This window comes from Sus scrofa, chromosome 6 (genome assembly GCF_000003025.6).
Source record: "Sus scrofa isolate TJ Tabasco breed Duroc chromosome 6, Sscrofa11.1, whole genome shotgun sequence".
NCBI classification, from domain to species: Eukaryota; Metazoa; Chordata; class Mammalia; order Artiodactyla; family Suidae; genus Sus; species Sus scrofa.
Window position 1 is genome coordinate 149,101,984 of NC_010448.4, and position 18,978 is coordinate 149,120,961.

At 39.5% G+C, this 18,978-nt stretch overlaps 1 protein-coding gene across 4 annotated transcripts in view; it reads right to left on the reverse strand.

Moving 5' to 3' along the window:
* The window catches only part of ALG6 (ALG6, alpha-1,3-glucosyltransferase), an 86,454-nt gene extending 75,731 nt beyond the window's left edge, over positions 1–10,723 (reverse strand). For 2 of the 4 annotated variants that reach the window (XR_002345161.1, XM_003127947.6), the window contains exons 1-2: positions 10,589–10,723; positions 5,369–5,651 (exon numbers count right to left, since the gene is read on the reverse strand). Coding sequence is in view for 3 of the 4 variants with exons in the window: in XM_003127947.6 (XP_003127995.3) it covers positions 5,369–5,450 (82 nt within the window). In the remaining variant the exon portion in view is untranslated. The other 2 variants (XM_013988885.2, XM_013988886.2) reach the window with 2 other exon arrangements.

Below are 18,978 nucleotides of genomic sequence, written 5' to 3' on the forward strand. Positions count from 1 at the left end.
AAAAAAAGAGCTACAGAGAAAAGTAATGAACAGGAAGACATATATGATGATTATAAAGAAAGCAGAAAGCAGTATGAAGAAACTATGAGGTGGAAAATATGAGATACAGAGGAGAGAATGAAAGACCCAACATTTATCTAGTAAGAGTCTGCACAAGGAGAAGAGAAATAAGGGAGATGAAATATTTGAAGAAATAACAAAATTATAAAGTCAATGAGGTAAAGAAATTGTTTATCTTATGTTCTGCTATACCACTTACCCTTGGCACAACGTGAGTTGAATGATTAAAAGAACGAAGATATAACATACGTCTAACCAGAGTTCTATAAGAAAGAGAAAGAGTGAGAGGAAACAATGAGAGAGAAGTTTCTAAACAGAGAGAAGGTACCATTCCTTAGAGTCAAAAATCCCGGAAAATCCTAAGAGGAAAAATTTTTTAATATTCACATGTAGACATATCATAGTGAAATTTCAGTGAGAAAAGCAAATTGCTTACTAAGGAATAACAATTAAGACAACAGCTGATGTCTGAACATCCACAACAGAAACTAAAAGACAACAAAAAGAAATTTTCAAAATATTAAGAGAAAAAAATTATCAGACAAGATCAGGTGCATTCAGGGTGGTATGGCTGCAGATGAGAAAAAAATTATCAATACAGAATTCTATACCCAGAAAAACCTTATGACAAATAGCAAAATTAAGTTATTTTCAGAAAAAAACTGGAGTTTGCTAACAAGACTCACTTAAAAAAAAAAAAAAACACAGGAAAAAAAACCACCTCTCCCAGAGATGTACTTCAAGAAAAAAGAAAATGATCTCAAAGGAAGATGTACTATGTAAGAAGGAAGGTAAGCAAAGAAAACAAAGGCAAAACTAAGTAATTGTATAAAACAATAATGACTAATAGCTAAAATCACGAACTAAAATCCTAGAATAATAACATTTTAATTTGGGGTAAGATATCAAGATTTAAAACTCTAGAGTTAAAATGTTCCAAGGTCTTTATGTTTTCAACAAGAGGATACAAATATAAATATGAATTTTTGATTTTGTGAAGTTAAATGTGTATGTGAAAATCTCCAGACTAAGCCCCGAAAGAACAAAATAAAGTATAGCTTCCAAACCAGTAGAGGAGAGAAAGCAGAATTAGGGAGGGGAAATGGCTAGACAGATTTAAATCATAGGACTTCAGAGGTAGAGAATAAAAGAATAGAAAAAGATACACCAAGCAAAAAGTAGCCTAAAAATAATTAGAATAGCTATATTAATTTTAGAGAAAATAGACTTTAAGACAAAAGCATTACTGTAAATAAATGGACACAACAGTGATGTCATGAAATTCAAGGGAAAAATTCACAAGGAAAAAATTCTAATCACCTAATAATACAGATTCGAAATATACAAACAAAAATTGATAAAATTTGGAGTTCCAGTCGTGGCTCAGTGGTTAATGAATCCAACTAGGAACCAGGAAGTTGAGGGTTTGATCCCTGGCCTCGCTCAGTGGGTTAAGGATCCGGCATTGCCGTGAGCTGTGCTGTATGCAGATGCGGCTCGGATCCTGTGTTGCTGTGGCCCTGGCATATGCTGGCAGCTCTGATTAGACCCCTAGCCTGGGAACCTCCATATGCCACGGGTGCGGGCTTAGAAAAGACAATAAAATAAAAAATAAAATAATAAAAAAATTGATAAAATTCAAAGAGAAACTGCAGCTCTTTCAATAAATGGTAGATCAATGTGCAAAAATGTAAAAATTTGGCATCAAAATAATTGATATTGAGTAAATGGATATATGCAGACTGTCACTGGAGAGCCTATAGTTTTTTAAATACACACAGAACATTAACAAATATTGATCATATACTAGGCCAAGTCTCAACACATTTCAAAGAATTAGTCCCATATATAAAGATTCTCTTTCTACTATGAAATTAAATTAAAAATATCAAAAGATAATTTTTAAACCTAGTTAAGATTCTAAGATATACTTCCACATAACTCATAATTCAAAGCATAACCACATAGAAAGTAGAAAATATTACCTGTAGAGTGGTACTTGAAATTTATAGCTTAAATGACTGAATTAGAAAGGAGAGACTGCAACTTAATGAGCTAAAGCATTTGGCTAAACAGCTAATAGTACGAACCAAAATATATTATTGAGAGGAAAAGCAAAGCTCACATTAGTTCTTTGAAATTCTGATAAAATCAATAAATGTCTAATAAGTCTGATTTTTTAATTAAACAACTTAAACTACATGAGAAATGAAAAAGACACCATAACCAGTAATACAGCAGAGATATAAAAGTTAAGAAAACATGAATAATTTTATGTCAACACAGTTTAAAAATCAGGTAAAATGGGTAAATTCCTTTAAAAATAAAAATTATAAAATAAATCTAGAATAAATAATAGCCCAAATGGACCTATAACCATTAAAAGATTAAATCATTACGTATTTCCCACAAAGAAAATTCCAGTTCCAAATAGTTTTGCTAGCAAGTTCTAACCAAGCATTTAAAGCACAAACAGGAGTTCCCATCATGGCTCAGTGGTTAACAAATCCGACTAGGAACCTAGCCTGGAAACCTCCACATGCCGCGGGAGCAGCACAAGAAACAGCTAAAAAAAAAAAAAAAAAAAAGACAGAAAAAAAATAAAGCACAAACAATTCCAAACTTTAGCACTATTCCAGATTTTAGGAAAAGAGGGTATTCTCCCTAATTCATTACAGGTGGCTAGCACAACCCTGATAACAAATCTGATAAAGGTATTTAAAGAAGTAAAATTGGGAGTTCCCTGGTGGCCTAGTGGGTTAAGGATTCAGTGTTGTCACTATTGTTGCTCAGGTCACTGCTGTGGCCCAGCTTTAATCCTTGGCCCAGGAACTGCTATATGCCAGACACAGCCAAAAAAATTAAAATAAAAAAGTAAAATTACAGACCAATTTTATTTCTGAGCATAGATGCTAAAATCATAAATAAAATATTAATAAGCCAAATCTGGCAATATTCTTTTTAAAAGAATATACAATATAGCACAAATAGAGTTATTCTAGAAATGCAAGGTTGGTTCAATGCTAGAAAGAACAAAAACATATTCAATGATAAATTAAAAGCACCCATTAAAATTAGACGCAACATAAAAATGCCTGAATCATTACTTTTTTCAATACTTAAGGTCCTACTACTAAGAAAAAAAGGAGGGAAAAAAAGGTAGGGAGTAGAAAAGAAAAAAGAGAGAAAAAGAAAAAAAACTGTCCTTATTCAAGGATCACTTTTATTTTACACAGAAAACCCAAAATGTAACTCATAAAAACTATTAGAATTGTAAGTTTAGGAAGGTTGCCAAATACAGAAAAAAATAAACCACATTTTTATATCCCAGCAACAAGCATTTAGAAAAGAAATTTTTAAAAAGATACCATCTACAATGATGAGGAAGAAAAAATTTAAAAGATACCTAGGACTACATCTAGAAAAGGATATATAACACCTTTATGTAGAAAACTACAAAATTTTGTTGAAAGACATTAAAGAAGGCTTAAATAAATGGATAAACACCATCTTAATAATTAGAAGCCCTATTATGGTAATGATTGCCAATTCTCCCCAAATTAATCAATGGTATAGAATATAATTCCAATCAAAATTCCAACAGGGTTTTTCAAAGGACTTTAACAATCTGATTTTTAAAAAAGACATATGTGTGGGAATTCCCATTGTAGGTCAGCAGTAATAAACCCTAGTATCCATGAGGATGTGGAGTCTATCCTTGGCCTCACTCAGTGGATTAAGGATCCAGCATTGCCATGAGCCAGGGTGTAGGACGCAGATGAGGCTTGGATCTGATGTTGCTGTGGCTGTGGCTGTGGCTGTGGCTGGCAGCTATAGAACCAATTCAACCCCCTAGCCTGGGAATTTCCATATGCTGCAGATGCCACCCTAAAAAGACAAAAAAAAAGTTATTAAGCTATTTTTATAAAACACAAATAATTTCCCAAGCTAACTGTATAGCCAAATCTCTAGCAATCCTCCTCATTTTTTGTTTCTTCTTTTTATGGTACCCAATATTAAATAATTATAACCATACTCTCGGGTCACCTTCATGTCTTCACATATGTGCTGCTGACTAGAATACCTTCCCCATTTCATTTCTTAGCAAATTCCAACTTATCCTTCAAAACTTGAACTCTAGTATCATCTTCTCTGAAAAAGTTTTCTCTACTGCATCCTGATCATTCATTTCTGTACCTTTGAACCTCACACATATTTCAACATTATAATTATCACAGTCCATAGACACTACTTATCTACTAAAATGTGGGCTCTTTAGGAGTTCCGGTCGTGGCACAGGGGAAACGAATCTGACTAGGAACCAAGAGGTTGCAGGTTCAATCCCTTGCCTTGCTCATTGCCATGAGCTACGGTGTTGCAGACACCGCTCCGATCTAGTGTTGTGGTGGCTCTGGCGTAGGCCAGCAGCTACAGCTCTGATTGGACCTCTAGCCTGGGAACTTCCATGAGCCACGGGAGTGGCCCCAAAAAGACAAAAGACAAAAAAATAAATAAATAAATAAATAAATTGTGGGCTCTTTAAGAATTGCATGTTCACCTCATATTTCTACACTTAACATATTACATGGAACATGAGAGGTATTAAATAAATACTCGCAAGGTTAAATTTAATCCCATCCCCAGTCTCTAGGACCACACTCAATTCCCTCTTCCTTTCCCCCACACTATTCCCAATCTTCTTCTCCACTGGTTTCTTCCTGTCAACATAGTAACATGCCTTCTCTACCCCAAACAAATGAAGCCTCCTTTGAGTCTGTTCCCCTTTGAAGTACTAGCTCATTTCTCTCTTCAGTGTCAATACATAACTGTTTCTCAATTTGTCATCTTCCCAATTAGAAGACATCTTTATTTTCTCATATCATAAAGCTCATGCTTCTATTTAGCTCTTACGCAAATTCTTTTGAATTTTTTTTTCCATTTTTGGCCACCTCCTGGCACATGGAGTTCCTAGCCCAGGAATCGGATCAGATCCAAGCCACAGTTGTGACCTACTCCACAGCTATGGCAACTCGTGATCCTTTAACCACACTGTGCCCGGCCAATGATGGAACCTGTGTCCTGGTGCTATAGAGACACCACTGATCCCATGTGCCACAGCAAGAACTCCTGAATTCTTTTTATTAGAATTAGTTGTTTAAGTGTATTTTCTTGACTATACTAATAAGACCTGAATTCACCTCTGTCCTTGTCAGAAAACTGTAAACTACTACCAAAAAATAAAAACCCCAAAAACAAACAAGAAGATTTTTTTTAATATTTATCTATCTTAAACAGAAAAATGTGTTACCTGAATAAGAATTAAGAGAAACTGTCCACCGTACTGTTAGTCCTATTAAGACCACAACTGTCATCAAGTACCATTTCTCCATATTTCTTCTTCAAATTTAAGGAGAGAAAAAAAATAAAAAACAGGACTAATGCCGGAATACTTTTAACATGCAGTCAGTTACTTCTTTTCTTGATCAGAAAAATGTTACCAGTTCTTCGGAATTAGGAGTTTGAGAGGATTTTAAGTGGTGCTTCGTTTCCAAACAGCTAAATATTGATTTTTATGTCTATGAAGAAGTAGCCTGGAGGGGGAAAAAAAAAGATATCAAGATTTAGCTGATCATAGTACCTACAACAACAAACCTATTAAACCAAGTAGAAAGATGGGGGGTGGAGAGGCGGGAATCCGGGAAAGGGGGTAGTTTAAAGTTCCTTATTCCCTACTCCTCTAGTTAGGAAATGTACCTCAAAAGGTAGCTTTCCCACCGGGGCAGCAGCTATGGGTGCAGCAAGACGCATACCTGAAGCCAATTCACTTGCTCCTTTACCAACAGAGAACAGTTTTTTTTTGTTTTTTTTTTTAATTTGCCTACTATAACATTGACCTACTATAGAAGAATTTAAGTCATTAACAACAACAACAAAAAGGCAGCTCTCCCTATTAAATAAGACTCCACAGGTCTAATGACACATTAAGGATCTGCTCTTACAAGGAAATTATTTCTGAGTGAAGAAAAACAATAGAGATATGCAGATAGCAAGTCAGCTCTAAATAGTGAATTTTCACGGATAGGTAAAAACAAGACTACAATGATAAAGGGATGATTTTACCTTTGGTATACAGAGAAAGAGGAATTTTTTCTTGTATCTTTCTATTTAGCTTGAGAAAATCTTCCACAAAAGTAACTTACATAGTTTTTGTTTGTTTATTTTTGTCTTTTGAAGGCCAAACCTATGGCCTATGGAGGTTCCCAGGCTAGGGGTTGAATCAGAGCTGCAGCCCCCGGCCTATGCCACAGCTACAGCAGCATGGGATCAGAGCCACGTCTTTGACCTACATCACAGCTCAGAAACGCCAAATCCTTAACCCACTAAGCGGGGACAGGGATCAAACCTTTGTCCTCATGGATGCTAGTCAGATTCGTTTCCATTGAGACATGACAGGAACTCCCTAATTTATGTAGTTTGATTTTTACTTCTTTTCTTCCAAAATTGCACTAACTACACCAACTTTCCATCCTTGAGAATCCACCTTTGAAAGAATCAGTAATAGCCCCAACTCTTAGGAGAAAATACAAAAGCAGTAAAATACAATTAACACTTAAATGCTTCATTATTTCTTACTTTTTTCCTTAGAGGTTTAAAACTAAAAAGATCTGAAAAATTGTGAGCCATTTTACCCACAGGATATAACTTAATTTAAATACTTTCAGAAAAATAGAATTAATAAATCAACTGAAATTTTTAGGGAAGAACTGGCACATTCCATATACTGGTCAAAAAAGTATTTTCCAGAGTTCCCATTGTGGTGCAGTGAACATGAATCTCACTAGGAACCATGAGGTTGCAGATTCAATTCCTGGCCTCACTCAGTGGATTAAGGATCTGGGGTTGCTGTGGCTGTGGTGTAGGCCGGCAGCTGTAGCGCTGATTAGACCCCTAGCCTGGAAACCTCCACATGCAGTGGTGGGGCCCTAAAAAGACACACACACACAAAAAAAGTATTTTCCTACTTAAAAATAGCAAGGGACAACTCTAAAACTAGTAAGTCAAGCATCTCAACCAGGTAGAATGATTCGAAGCATTTAATGAGGTTATGTGACTATGTTATTCAAATTTCGTTTATATAAATTGCCTTTTTCTTTCCTCTCTCCTATTGCATCCACCTTTGATGCACCACTGTTTACTAGAAATTCTATCACAGAGGGAAGGTAAAGGAAAAATTAAGTAACTTTCTGATGTTGATTCCAGGTTTGACACAGTTTACAGGCCATTATAAACTTTTCAAATCCTTTTCAGTCTCAAAAAGTCCCTTTTAACAACATGCTGCACTAAATATTCCTGTACTGCAATACATCATTCTATTTTCTGCTGAGATACCAAGTTTAAAATTGATTTTTACAAATGCTAATTTCTGGATTTAAAATTCAGCTTAACTAATATTCCGTCTTAGAAGTTTAAATCACTAATAAGACCCATTTAAACCAATTATCCACAGTTCCAGATAATCATATTTAAGTACTTCCCCAAGAACCTTAAGTAACAAAAAAAAAGACAACTAATGACACTTAAAAAATCATCATGGGAGTTCCCTTTGTGGCGATGAATCCAACTAGTATCCATGAGGAGGCAGGTTCGATCCCTAGCCTCGCTCAGTGGGTTGGGGATCTGGCATTGCCATGAGCTATGGTGTAGGTGGCAGACACAGTTGGGATCCCGCCGTTGCTGTGGCTGTGGCTGAGGCCAGCAGCTATAGCTCTGATTCAACCCCTAGCCTGGGAACTTCCATATGCTGCGGGTGGAGGCCTAAAAAGCAAAACAAAATATCATGACCTTAAAAAGAATATAATGTTGAACTCATAACATGCTGAGCGAGTTTTTAAGGGCACAATAGCAGAACAGCTGACAGATGAAAGAATTATTCCCAAAAAGATTTGGACATCTATGTCAGACCAAATTTAACTCTAGAAATCATTACAGGGATAAATTCAAGTAAATCCAAAGTCTTGCAATTACATGTGAAAAAAAAAAATCATTGATAAGCAATGAGATCCTGCTGTATAGCACTGGGAACTATGTCCAGTCACTTATGACGGAACATGATAATGTGAGAAAATAGAATGTGTACCTGTATGTGTAACTGGGTCACCTTGCTATACAGTAGAAAATTGACAGCCCACTGTAAACCAGCTATAATGGAAAAAATAAAAATCATTATAAATAAAAAAAAATAAAGAAGAGTTTGGTGGCAAAAAAAAAAAAATTTTAACTGCTTGAGTACTAAAGGGAGGCAACAGATAATAAACAGGAATTCCCACTGCAGTACAGGAGGTTAAGGATCCAGTGTTGCCACCGCTGAGGCATAGGTTGCAGCAGAGGCTCAGACTCAGTCCCTGGCCTGGAAACTTTCATAGGCCGTAAGGGCAGCCATGAAAATAAATAAATAATTATCAGTTCCATATGGACCCAGAACTAATGACCGATTTTAAATATTAGGAAAGCTTTTCTAACAACGAGAGTTGTCCAAAAATTAAATGAGCTTCTCCTCGAGAAAAGAGTTCCTCTTTAATAGGTTCAATCAGAAGCTAAGCAAATTACCTGAGAATAGTTTTAGAGTGGAAAGTAGATAATTTCTAAACAGTGTTTTGAATCTGATTTTGGATGCATATTATGTGTATAAGTTAATACAAATCTTGACAATATGAAAGATGATTTGATGTCTCAACATGTTACCCTACTCCCCAACAGTTGCCATGCACTGCTGCTCTTGTGGGTTTTCTTTAATGAGTTAGGTGTAGGCCCATCCTCCACAAGTGGCTCATGTTAGGAACTGAAGAATATCAGAAACATCTCTTTCTGACATCTATTAGGCTTAGAATAAAATCTAAATACCTCAGTCCCAAGACCCTGCCTACCTCTCCAACTTCATCTCCTCTCACTTTCCCACAAGGTCTGTTTCATTCATACCTCAGCCCCTTTCCACTTCTCTCCCCTCTGCTTGGAATGCTCTAGAACCAGCTCCCTGGCAAATTTTTTGTCATTTCTCAAGTCAGCCCCTCAGAAAGTTCATCCCTGACCCCCCTACTAAGGTTTCCACTTCTTACTGTCTGTACCATTACCTTTTCCTTCCCAATTCTTTTCACTATCAGAAATTATATTTCACACAACATGAAACAATCTTACAAACACAATTTTGAGTTTAAAAAGCTAGACACTGGAGTTCCCACCGGGACTCAGGGGTTAACGAAACCAACTAGTATCCATGAGGATGTGGGTTTGATCCCTGCCTGGCCTAGCTCAATGGGTTAAGGATCTGGCATTGCCCTGGGGTAGGCCACAGACACCACTAGGATCCTGAGTGGCTGTGGCTGTGGTGTAGGCTGGAAGCTGCAGCTCCAATTGGACCCCTAGCCTGGAAACTTCCATATGCCCTAAAAAGCCAAAGAAAAAAAACCAAAACAAAAACCAACAACCAGCTAGACACTAAAGAACATATTATATGGTTCCATTTACAAAAGGCTCATAAATAGACAAAACTAATCTATGGTGTTAGAAATCAAGAAAGAGATAAACTTTGGGGAAGATACGGGATGATGATTGGGAGTGTTCTCCAGAAAGGTCTTCGGAGAAGATGCGTGAATTTTGGCTCCTGATTTGAACGGTGGTTAAAAGATGTGTTTACTCAATAATACATCGACTATTTAGAACTTATGATTTGTGTACTGTATCTTCTTGTATACTGTATCTTCTTGTATATATGTTAAATTCCAAAAGGAAAAGTATAAAGGAAATTACATTTATTTGTCAACTGGAATATAAGCTCCAGGTAAGCAGGGATCCTCCTATCTTAGTCGTTGCAGGGGCTTAGAACAAAGTTGGCAGAAAGCAGGTACCCAAAAATACATGCTGAATGGAAATCTTCGTGAGTCCTTTGTGGTTAAAGATACTATTGAGGCTTTTAGGCAATCTCCTATCCTTGAACCGTAAAAAGGGTACTTTATTACGTTTCCCTTATGTAAAGCAAAATACTTTTTTTTTTAAACTTCCTAACCCATTCTCGAACCACGGAATTGCCACGCAGGCGACAGAAGAGTTTTCAGTCCTACTTTGCCCCGAGGGGGAGTCCAGACAGAAAAGTCGGCCGTCCACCTCCCAGGGCCGAATTTGTTCCTTTTAGTCTGAAAGGTCCTTCCCTCAGGGTGGACACCACACCCAGGGAGTGCAGCTACTCCAGGGGAGCAGGTGTCGCCAAAGGGACCCTTCCGGATGGCGCTCTCCCCTTCCCCGGCGGGCCCCACCCTCAGGGACCCTAGGAACGAGGCTGCCAAGCCGCTCCAGTCCAGGGTCGCACCACCGTCACCACGTCCCTCACCTGACCCCCATGCGAGCCTGCGGGCTGGGCTGGGGAGGCCTAGCGCGCCGTTCTCTGAGTGGAATGGGGCCAATAATCCGCTGGCCAGCCCCCAGACCCTCCGAACCTCGACCCGGCGCTCCAGAGCCCCAAGAACCGACCTCTTACCCTGCAGAGCGCTGAACCTGGGAATTCGCGCCGCAGCGGGTGGGAAGGCGCCTGCGCGCTCGCCCCCGCGGCGGAGTGCCCTGTTGGCCTTCCTTCTGCGTCCGCGTGCTCGCGCGCCGCCCGCGCGCCCGCCGCGGGAGCGAGCCCGTCGAGCGTGAGGGGAGGGGCGGGGAAAAGGCGTGGTGAGGAAGTAGGCAGCTTCGGAGGCGGTACTGCAGCGGCTGGAACCCGAGAGGCCTGGCGGCCCGGGTGAGGCTTGGGGCAGGTGGAAAGCCCCTTGCTCTTCTTTCCTGGGATCGCGGCCAAGGCCGGAGCGGCTGCTTAGTCCACGGATTCCTGTCAGGGGCGCGTCTTGGCTCGCTTCATAGAGTGGACAGCCCTTGGCTAGTCCGCACCAATGAGTGGGAGATCGTCCTCTGGGCCAGTGCCCTCGAGGTGCCAGAAAGCCAACCTGCTTCACTATCTTCAAGCTACATGCCTGCGAAGAAGGTATTAAGCTGAGAAGTCGCTTCATAAGAGAAATGGTATTGAACGTCCAAGCATTCTCCGGAGCCTGTAAGTGATGCAGAAGAACAGCCCTGCCTGCTCTCCAGTGCATCACACGTTCTGCATCAGGCAGCTTGAATCACCTGTCCCCAAACTTGCAGGTAATAACCGCATTCCCGGAAGTTCCCATGTGGAACAGCGGGTTAAGGATCTGGCGTTTCCACAGCTATGGCGCAGGTCCTAACTGCTGCACAGGTTTGATCCCTGGCCTGGGAACTTCTACATGCCACGAGTGCGGCCAAAAACAAAACAAAACAAACAAAAACACCACATTCCCTTCTAGTGAGAGAATGCCCTAACCTCCCCTCCCCCTTCTGAATCCTGTATAAATCAATCCCTCTAATTTATAATTCATAGATATCAGCAAATGTTTGGCCATGACTATGGCTTTATTCTAAGTGGATCTGAACAACTCTCTGGATCTTGGTTTCTTCATCTGTGAAATGAATGAGTGGGCTAGGTAAACTTCCAAATCTAAAATTTTATACTACGCTGGCCCTGGAAATATGGAAAACTATGGCCAAGCCCCTGTTCTCAACAGATTTCATTCTCATTGGAAAGACATTTTCATGGAGAAAAGGATAGAACGAAACAGATGCTGAACGTCAGATTACTGGTATATGCACTAAGTCCTGTAGGAGTTCAAAGAAGAGGGTTCACTGTAAACCAAAAACTATCAGGAAATGCTTTCCCTGGAGAAATCACATGAGCTTTGAAGGAAAGCCTGGCTTACATAAGCCAGGAAAATGGGAGTAGGACTGCAGACAAAGGAAGTGTTTCAAGCCAGAGTTGTGGCAGTTGGAAAGTGCTAAACATTTCCTCTAGTTTAGATGGTGGGTGAAGAAGCTGGAAAGGACTAATTGTGGAGAGTTTGGAATACCAGGTTGTGGTGTTCAGAATTTATTCAGTGATCACTAAGAGGCCATTGAATGACTTAGTGCATAATGACTTTTAGCAAGTGTACAGTAAAGTGTTAGAAAATTTAAATAGTGGTAATGGATAAGATAAATCAGAGGGAGAGGCAGAAATCATTATGGTAGTCCATGCATGGGCCTGGACTGAGATGGCAATAGTGGGACTGGAAAGGAAGAGATCAGGGCAAGTGGAAGAATATACAAGTCTTGGTACATTAGTCGCAAAATAGATGTGTAGAAGTGAAACAAAGGGGAAGAGAAAGTGAAGCATGGCTTCAAGTCTGAATGAGCAGAAGAACCAAGATATAGGGAAGCCTGGAGGAGAAGATGGCTTGAAGAGAAATAAGATGTATTGTATTAAATTCAAGGTGACATCAAGACAACAAAGTAGTTAATATTCAAGTACCAGATATGAATCAGAGCCCAGAAAAGAAGTTGGGGCTGAAGATAGAGTTATGAACATCTTTTATATGGCTGAAGAATGATGGAGACAGTACGGAAGAAAAATAGACAATCATACTTGAGTGCCCACATTCTTAAGTCGAAGAGGAAAAAGGCAAGATGATGAGGATATTACATGGCTAGGAGGAAATCCAGTACATCTTACATCACAAGATCATAAATATTAAGCATTTTGTGAACAAGAACTGTGTTTGGCAGACCAAAAGTCATGTTTTATTAAATCTAATTGGCTATCTGTTCTAAGAGACACCATTATCCTATGCACTACTAAGAAAAACACAAGTTCCCATCTAAACTAGTGAAGATTGTAAAACACATCTAATTTCAGAAACATCAGTATGTGATAAAAGATCTATCTTCAAATGATAACAGTTAGTGTTAGTTCTCTCCTTACTTCCTCTGACCTCAATAGCTCCTGGCATAGTATTTAGGACAAAGCTGGTGCTTAAAATGTGGAAGGAACTTTAGAGCCTCTAATCATCACTGAACTGCCCACCACTGCATCTATATACCTACTCCTGCTCTTTTCCTCCACTAGCTACTATCACATCTGAATGTTCAGTGCCTATCTATATGAAACAGATGCTCAGTAAACACATTGCGAATGAGATCATTAGGGTAGACCCTAATTCAGTGCAACTAGTATCCTTATGAGGAGATTTGGCCACAGACATCCCCACATGCAGAAGGAAATGTAAAGACGTGGAGATGGCAGTCTACAGCCAAGGACAGAAGTTTCAGAAAAAACCAACCCTGCTGATAATTTTTTTTGTTTGTTTTTTTTGTTTTTTTTGGTCTCTTGTCCTCTTAGGGCCGCACCTGAAGCATATGGAGGTTCTCAGGCTAAGGGTCTAATCGGAGCTGTTGCCACAGGCCTACACCAGAGCCACGTCTGTGACCTACACCATAGCTCACGGCAATGCCGGATCCTTAACCCACTGATCGAGGCCAGGGATCGAACCCAAAACCTCATGGTTACTAGTCAGATTCATTTCCGCTGCACCATGATGGGAACTCCACACCTTTTTTTTTTTTCTTTTTTAACTTCACTTTATATTGTACAGGGAGATTTTTTTTTTCCTATCAACATGAACACAAGTAATTCAGTCTTTGTGTCTGTGGCTGAGCATTCCTAGAAATCAAAATAACTTCAATTTACCATTTCATTTTTTTACTTAGTTTTTATTTTATTTTAAATGCATTCTTTTGAAATGTAGTTGATTTGCAGTGTTGTGTTGATTTGCTCTACAGAAAGTTGATTCAGTTATACGTGTATATATCTTCTTTTTCATATTCTTTTCCATTATGGTTTATCACAGGATATTGAATGTAGTTCCCTGTGTTATACAGTAGGACTTTGTTTATCCATTTTATTTAATTAAAAAAAAAATTTTTTTTTGTCTTTTTCTAGGGCAGCAGCTGCGGCACATGGAGATTCCCAGGCCAGGGATCTAATTGGAGCTGTAGCTACCAGCCTACGCCAGAGCCACAGCAATGCCAGATCCGAACCACGTCTGTGACCTATACCACAGTTCACAGCAACGCCGGATCTTTAACCCAATGAGCAAGGCCAGGGATTGAACCCACAACCTCATCGTTCCTAGTTGGATTCGTTAACCACTGATCCACGATGGGAACTCCTTTCTTTTAAATTTTTAAAATATTTTTTATTAAAGTATAGTTGATTTACAATGTTCCTTCAATTTCTGCTATACTGCAAAGTGACCAGTAATATATATATACATATATATATATATTCTTTTTTTTTATACCAACTTCCATCATGTTCTGAACCAAAAGACTGGACATAGTTCCCTGTGTTTTACAGTAGGACCCCATTACTTATCCATTTTAAATGTAATAATTTGCATCTACCAACCCCAAACTCCCCGCCCATCCCACTCCCCCCCCATACCATTTCTTATTGATGGTTCATTTGAGTGGTTTGTATTTTCCTCTAGTAGTACTGCAATGAACATTTGAGGTCAGTCTTTTCCTTGAGCTCTCTACTTTAGAAACTTTTAGAACAGAGTTTTCTTGTGGTCTGGTGGATAAAAAGAACCTTGGCTAGGATCCCACCCCTTTCCTCTGATTGCCTGAAGTTGGTATCCTCAGGTTTCTGAGATGAATTTTGTGACAAGAGGAGTCTAGGAATCAGAAATTCCTACTTCCTATACCTGGAAACCAGAGACAGTGCATCTGCACTAAGTGGAACTGAAATTAACCCTCCTGACACCTTGATCTGGGACATGTAGCTTCCAGAAGTATGAGAATATAAATTTCTGTTGTTAAAGACACCCAGTCCTTGGTTCTGTATGGCAGCCCTAACAAACCAGTACGCAAAGAGCAAAGTGACCTTCCTCACACAAATCATACTTTTATAGTAGTTTCTAGTCCCTTTCCTAGATCTCTTGCACCCACTAAGAAAACAAACCTTTTTCTATGTCAGGCCCAGGACTTCAGTGATTCTAGGTGAAAACAATTCATCTAATCATAGCTGTTCTTTTTGTTGTTGTCTTTTTAGGGGCAAATCCACAGCACTTGGAAGTTCTCAGTCTAGGGTTGAATAGGAGCTGTAGCCCCCGGCCTACACCACAGCCACAGCAATGCCAGATCTGAGCTATGTCTCCTACCTACACCACAGCTCATGGCAGTGACTGATCCTTTAACCCACTGAGTGAAGCCAGGGATCGAACCCTCATCCTCATGGATACTAGTCGAGTTCGTTACCGCTGAACCATGATAGGAACTCCTAATCATAGCTGTTCTTTGAAATAGATTTTTTTTCCTATCCATACATCTCTCTCAGTTGACCTTTGTATGTCACTTTCCGTTCTTCTAAAATCTTCAGGTTTCATCATACCTTTGCCTTCTCCAGGTACTAAGTCCACCTAAGTAGCAAAGAGTTAGAGTGTATGTCCAATTTTTTTTTTCCTGGCCTTTTTAGGCCCACACCTGAAGCATATGAAATTTCCCAGGCTGGTGGTCAAATCAAAGCTGCAGCTGCCAACCTACATCATAGCTCATGGCAATGCTGGATCCTTAACCCACTGAGCTAGGTGAGGGATTGAACCCATGTCCTCATGGATACTAGTCAGATTCATTACTGCCGAGACACATGGGAACTCCAAACCTCCAAATTTCTATGCAGCCATTGGCAAAGTAATTGTCTCATATACTAAATGCTGCTCATATCCAATTCACTAGATCCTCACAATAATCCTGAGAAAATGGTAGAAAAGTTATTAATATCCCCTTTGGACATAAAAGAAAACTTGGAGAGCACCATTCCCCAAAGTATATCCCATGGAACTGTCACTCAATGGGATAATTATTGTCAAAAAAAGGGAGGGGAGAATGCTCGTCATGGCTCAGCAGGGTAAGAACCAAACTAATACCCATGAGGGTGCAGGTTTGATCCCTGGCCTTGCTCGGTGGGTTAAGGATCTGGCATTGCCCCAAGCTGCTGTGTAGGTCAGAGATGCAGCTCAGATCCCACATTACTTTGGCTGTGGTGTAGTCCAGCAGCTGCAGCTCCAATTCAACCTCTAGCCTGGGAACTTTCATATGCTGCAGGTTTGGCCCTAAAAAGAAGAAAATGGGGTGGGGGAGTTCTTTTGTGGTACACTGGGTTAAGGATCCAGCATTGTTACTGCAGCAGCTTGAGTCAGTGCTGTGGCATGTGTTCTGTCTCTAGCCTGGAAACTTCCACATGCCAAGAGTATGCCCCCTCCCCCTCAAAAAAAAAGGAAAAAAAAGTAAGAGGACAATCTCTCGATACAGAGACAAGTTCAAAAACAATGGGTTACGCAAATCTCAAAAGGATTCCTAGAGTTCCCTGGTGGCTCAGTGGCTTAAAGATCTGGTGTTGTCACTACTGTGGCTGTGGTTACTGCTGTGGCATGGGTTCCATCCCTGGCCTGGGAACTTCTGCATGCCACAGGTTCAGTAAAAAAAAAAAAAAAAAAAAAAAAAAATTAAAAGATAAAATAAAAAGGATTCCTTACTATAGGTTTCTCAGAGTCTTTTATCTATTATTTAATCACGAGTCTCCAAGAGATTATAGAATTTTCAGACTCATGTCACCATGGAATCCTATCCCCACATCCACCTCAACTCCCACATCCCATCCTACAGTGGTTCATGAAACACATTTGTTGGAAATGTGGGTTTGAGACATTGTGTAATTTCCCTAAGAAATACAACAAATAGATGTCAGGAATATAATTAAATATGGATCTTAGTTATTTTTATTCATTTTCAAGTTATTTTCATTTTTTTGCACACAAAAAAGACAAGATATTGGAGTTCCCTGGTGGCTCAACAGATTGGGGATCTGCCATTGTCACTCTTGTGCCTTGGGTTGCAGCTATGGCATGGGTTTGATCCCTGGCCTGAGAACTTCTGTATGCTGTAGGCATGGCACAAAAACCAAAAAACAAAACAAAAAACAACAATAAAACAGGAAAAATATTGATGATAGCTATCCTCAGTATGATTATGAATTGGAAAATTAAGTTAGGAGTTCCCATTGTGGCTCAGCGGGTTAAGAATCTGACATAGTGTGTATGTGTGTGAGAATGTGGGTTCGATCCCTGGCCACACTCAGTGGGTTAAGTATCCCATGTTTCCACAAACTGTGGTATAAGCCTGCAGCTGCAGCTCCAATTGTACCTCTAGCCCAGGAACTTCCATATACTTCAGGAGTGGCCATAAAAAGAAAAAAAAATTTTTTTTAGAGAAAATTAAGTTAGTAACTCATAGACTTTGAAAAACTTGTGGTTACCAAAGGGGACAGGTAGGGTGTGGAGAGGGTTGGACTGGGAGTTTGGGACTGGCATATGCACACTGAGATATGTGGAATGATTGGCCAACAGGGACCTGCAGTATAGCACAGAGAACTCTACCCAATATTCTGATAATCTATGTGGGGAAAGAATCTGAAAGAGAATGGATGTGTGTATATATATAGCTGAATCACTTTGTTGTACAGCAGAAATTATTACAACCTTGTAAATCAACCATATCTCAATACAACTGTAAAAATGAGGGGGTAGTTCCCGTCGTGGTACAGCGGAAATGAATCCAACTAGGAACCATGAGGTTGCAGGTTCAATCCCTGGCCTCGCTCAGTGGGTTAAGGATCCCATGTTGCCGTGAGCTGTGGTATAGGTGGTAGACGTGGCTTGGATCTGGCATTGCTGTGGCTCTGGCATAGGCCAGTGGTTACAACTCTGATTAGACCCCTAGCCTGAGAACCTCTATAGGCTGCGAGTGTGGCCCTAAAAAAAAAAAAAAAAAAAACCCAAAAGACAAAAAAGAATAATAATAAAAATAAAAATAAAAATGAGGGGGGAAGGCGTTCCCATTATGGCTCAGTGGTAATAAACCTGACTGGTATCCTTGAGGATTCGGGTTCCATCTCTGGCCCTGATTAAGAGTCTGGGTTAAGAATCTGGCGTTGCCGTGAGCTGTGGTATAGGTCACAGATCCGGTGTTGCTATTGCGTAGGCTGGCAGTTGTAGCTCTGATTTGACCCCTAGCTTGGGAACTTCCATATGCTACTGGTCCAGCCCTAAAAAGTGAAAGAAAGAAAGAAAGAAAGAAAGAAAGAAAGAAAGAAAGAAAGAAAGAAAGAAAGAAAGAAAGAAGGAAGGAAGGAAGGAAGGAAGGAAGGAAGGAAGGAAGGAAGGAAGGAAGGAAAGAAAAGAAGAAGAAAGGAAGGAAGGAAGAGTGAATTAATTATAAAACAAAATTACAAAACTAAAACTATTTTTAGGGAAAAAAATAAACCCCTAAAAATCAGAAATAGAATGAAATGAAATAACTTAAATGTGTGTCCAATCAGTGGCTCAACTACAAAGAGAATAACTATTTCCAAGTGACTGTCTGTCTGTCTGTCTATCTATCTATCTATCTATCTATCTATCTAATTTATTGAGTACTGTGTGCAATGGCTTGATGTGGGATCTCAGTTCCCAGGCCAGGAACTGAACCTGGGCTGCAGCAGTGGAAAGCACCCAATCCTAACCACTAGACCACCAGTGAACTCCCCAAGAATTTAAAACACAGTAATGTAACAATGTATCCCAAGTGCAATATACCCTAAGAAAAAAAGATCTATTAAAAAAAATAAAATGATTGTTGTTAGTAACTGTGTTGATGGCATTAGGATCAGTATTATTATTCTAAGACTACTGTATATGTAAAGTGTAATAAAGAAAATGAAGATTTATGTGATATTCAGATTCTATCACCCTGGTATTTTGATGCAAGAATTCTTGGTGTGGGAAAGATGAAAGGTAAAAGGTGTAAGACAGAAATTAAATATTAACATGAACTCAGTTTATTTTACTTAATTATTGAAAGGAAGAGAGAGAGGAAGAGAGAAGGGGAGGGAAGGAGGAAGGGAAAGAGGGAGGGAGAAAATAGAAAACATTTCCTAGCTCCTGTTACTGAAAGGACTAA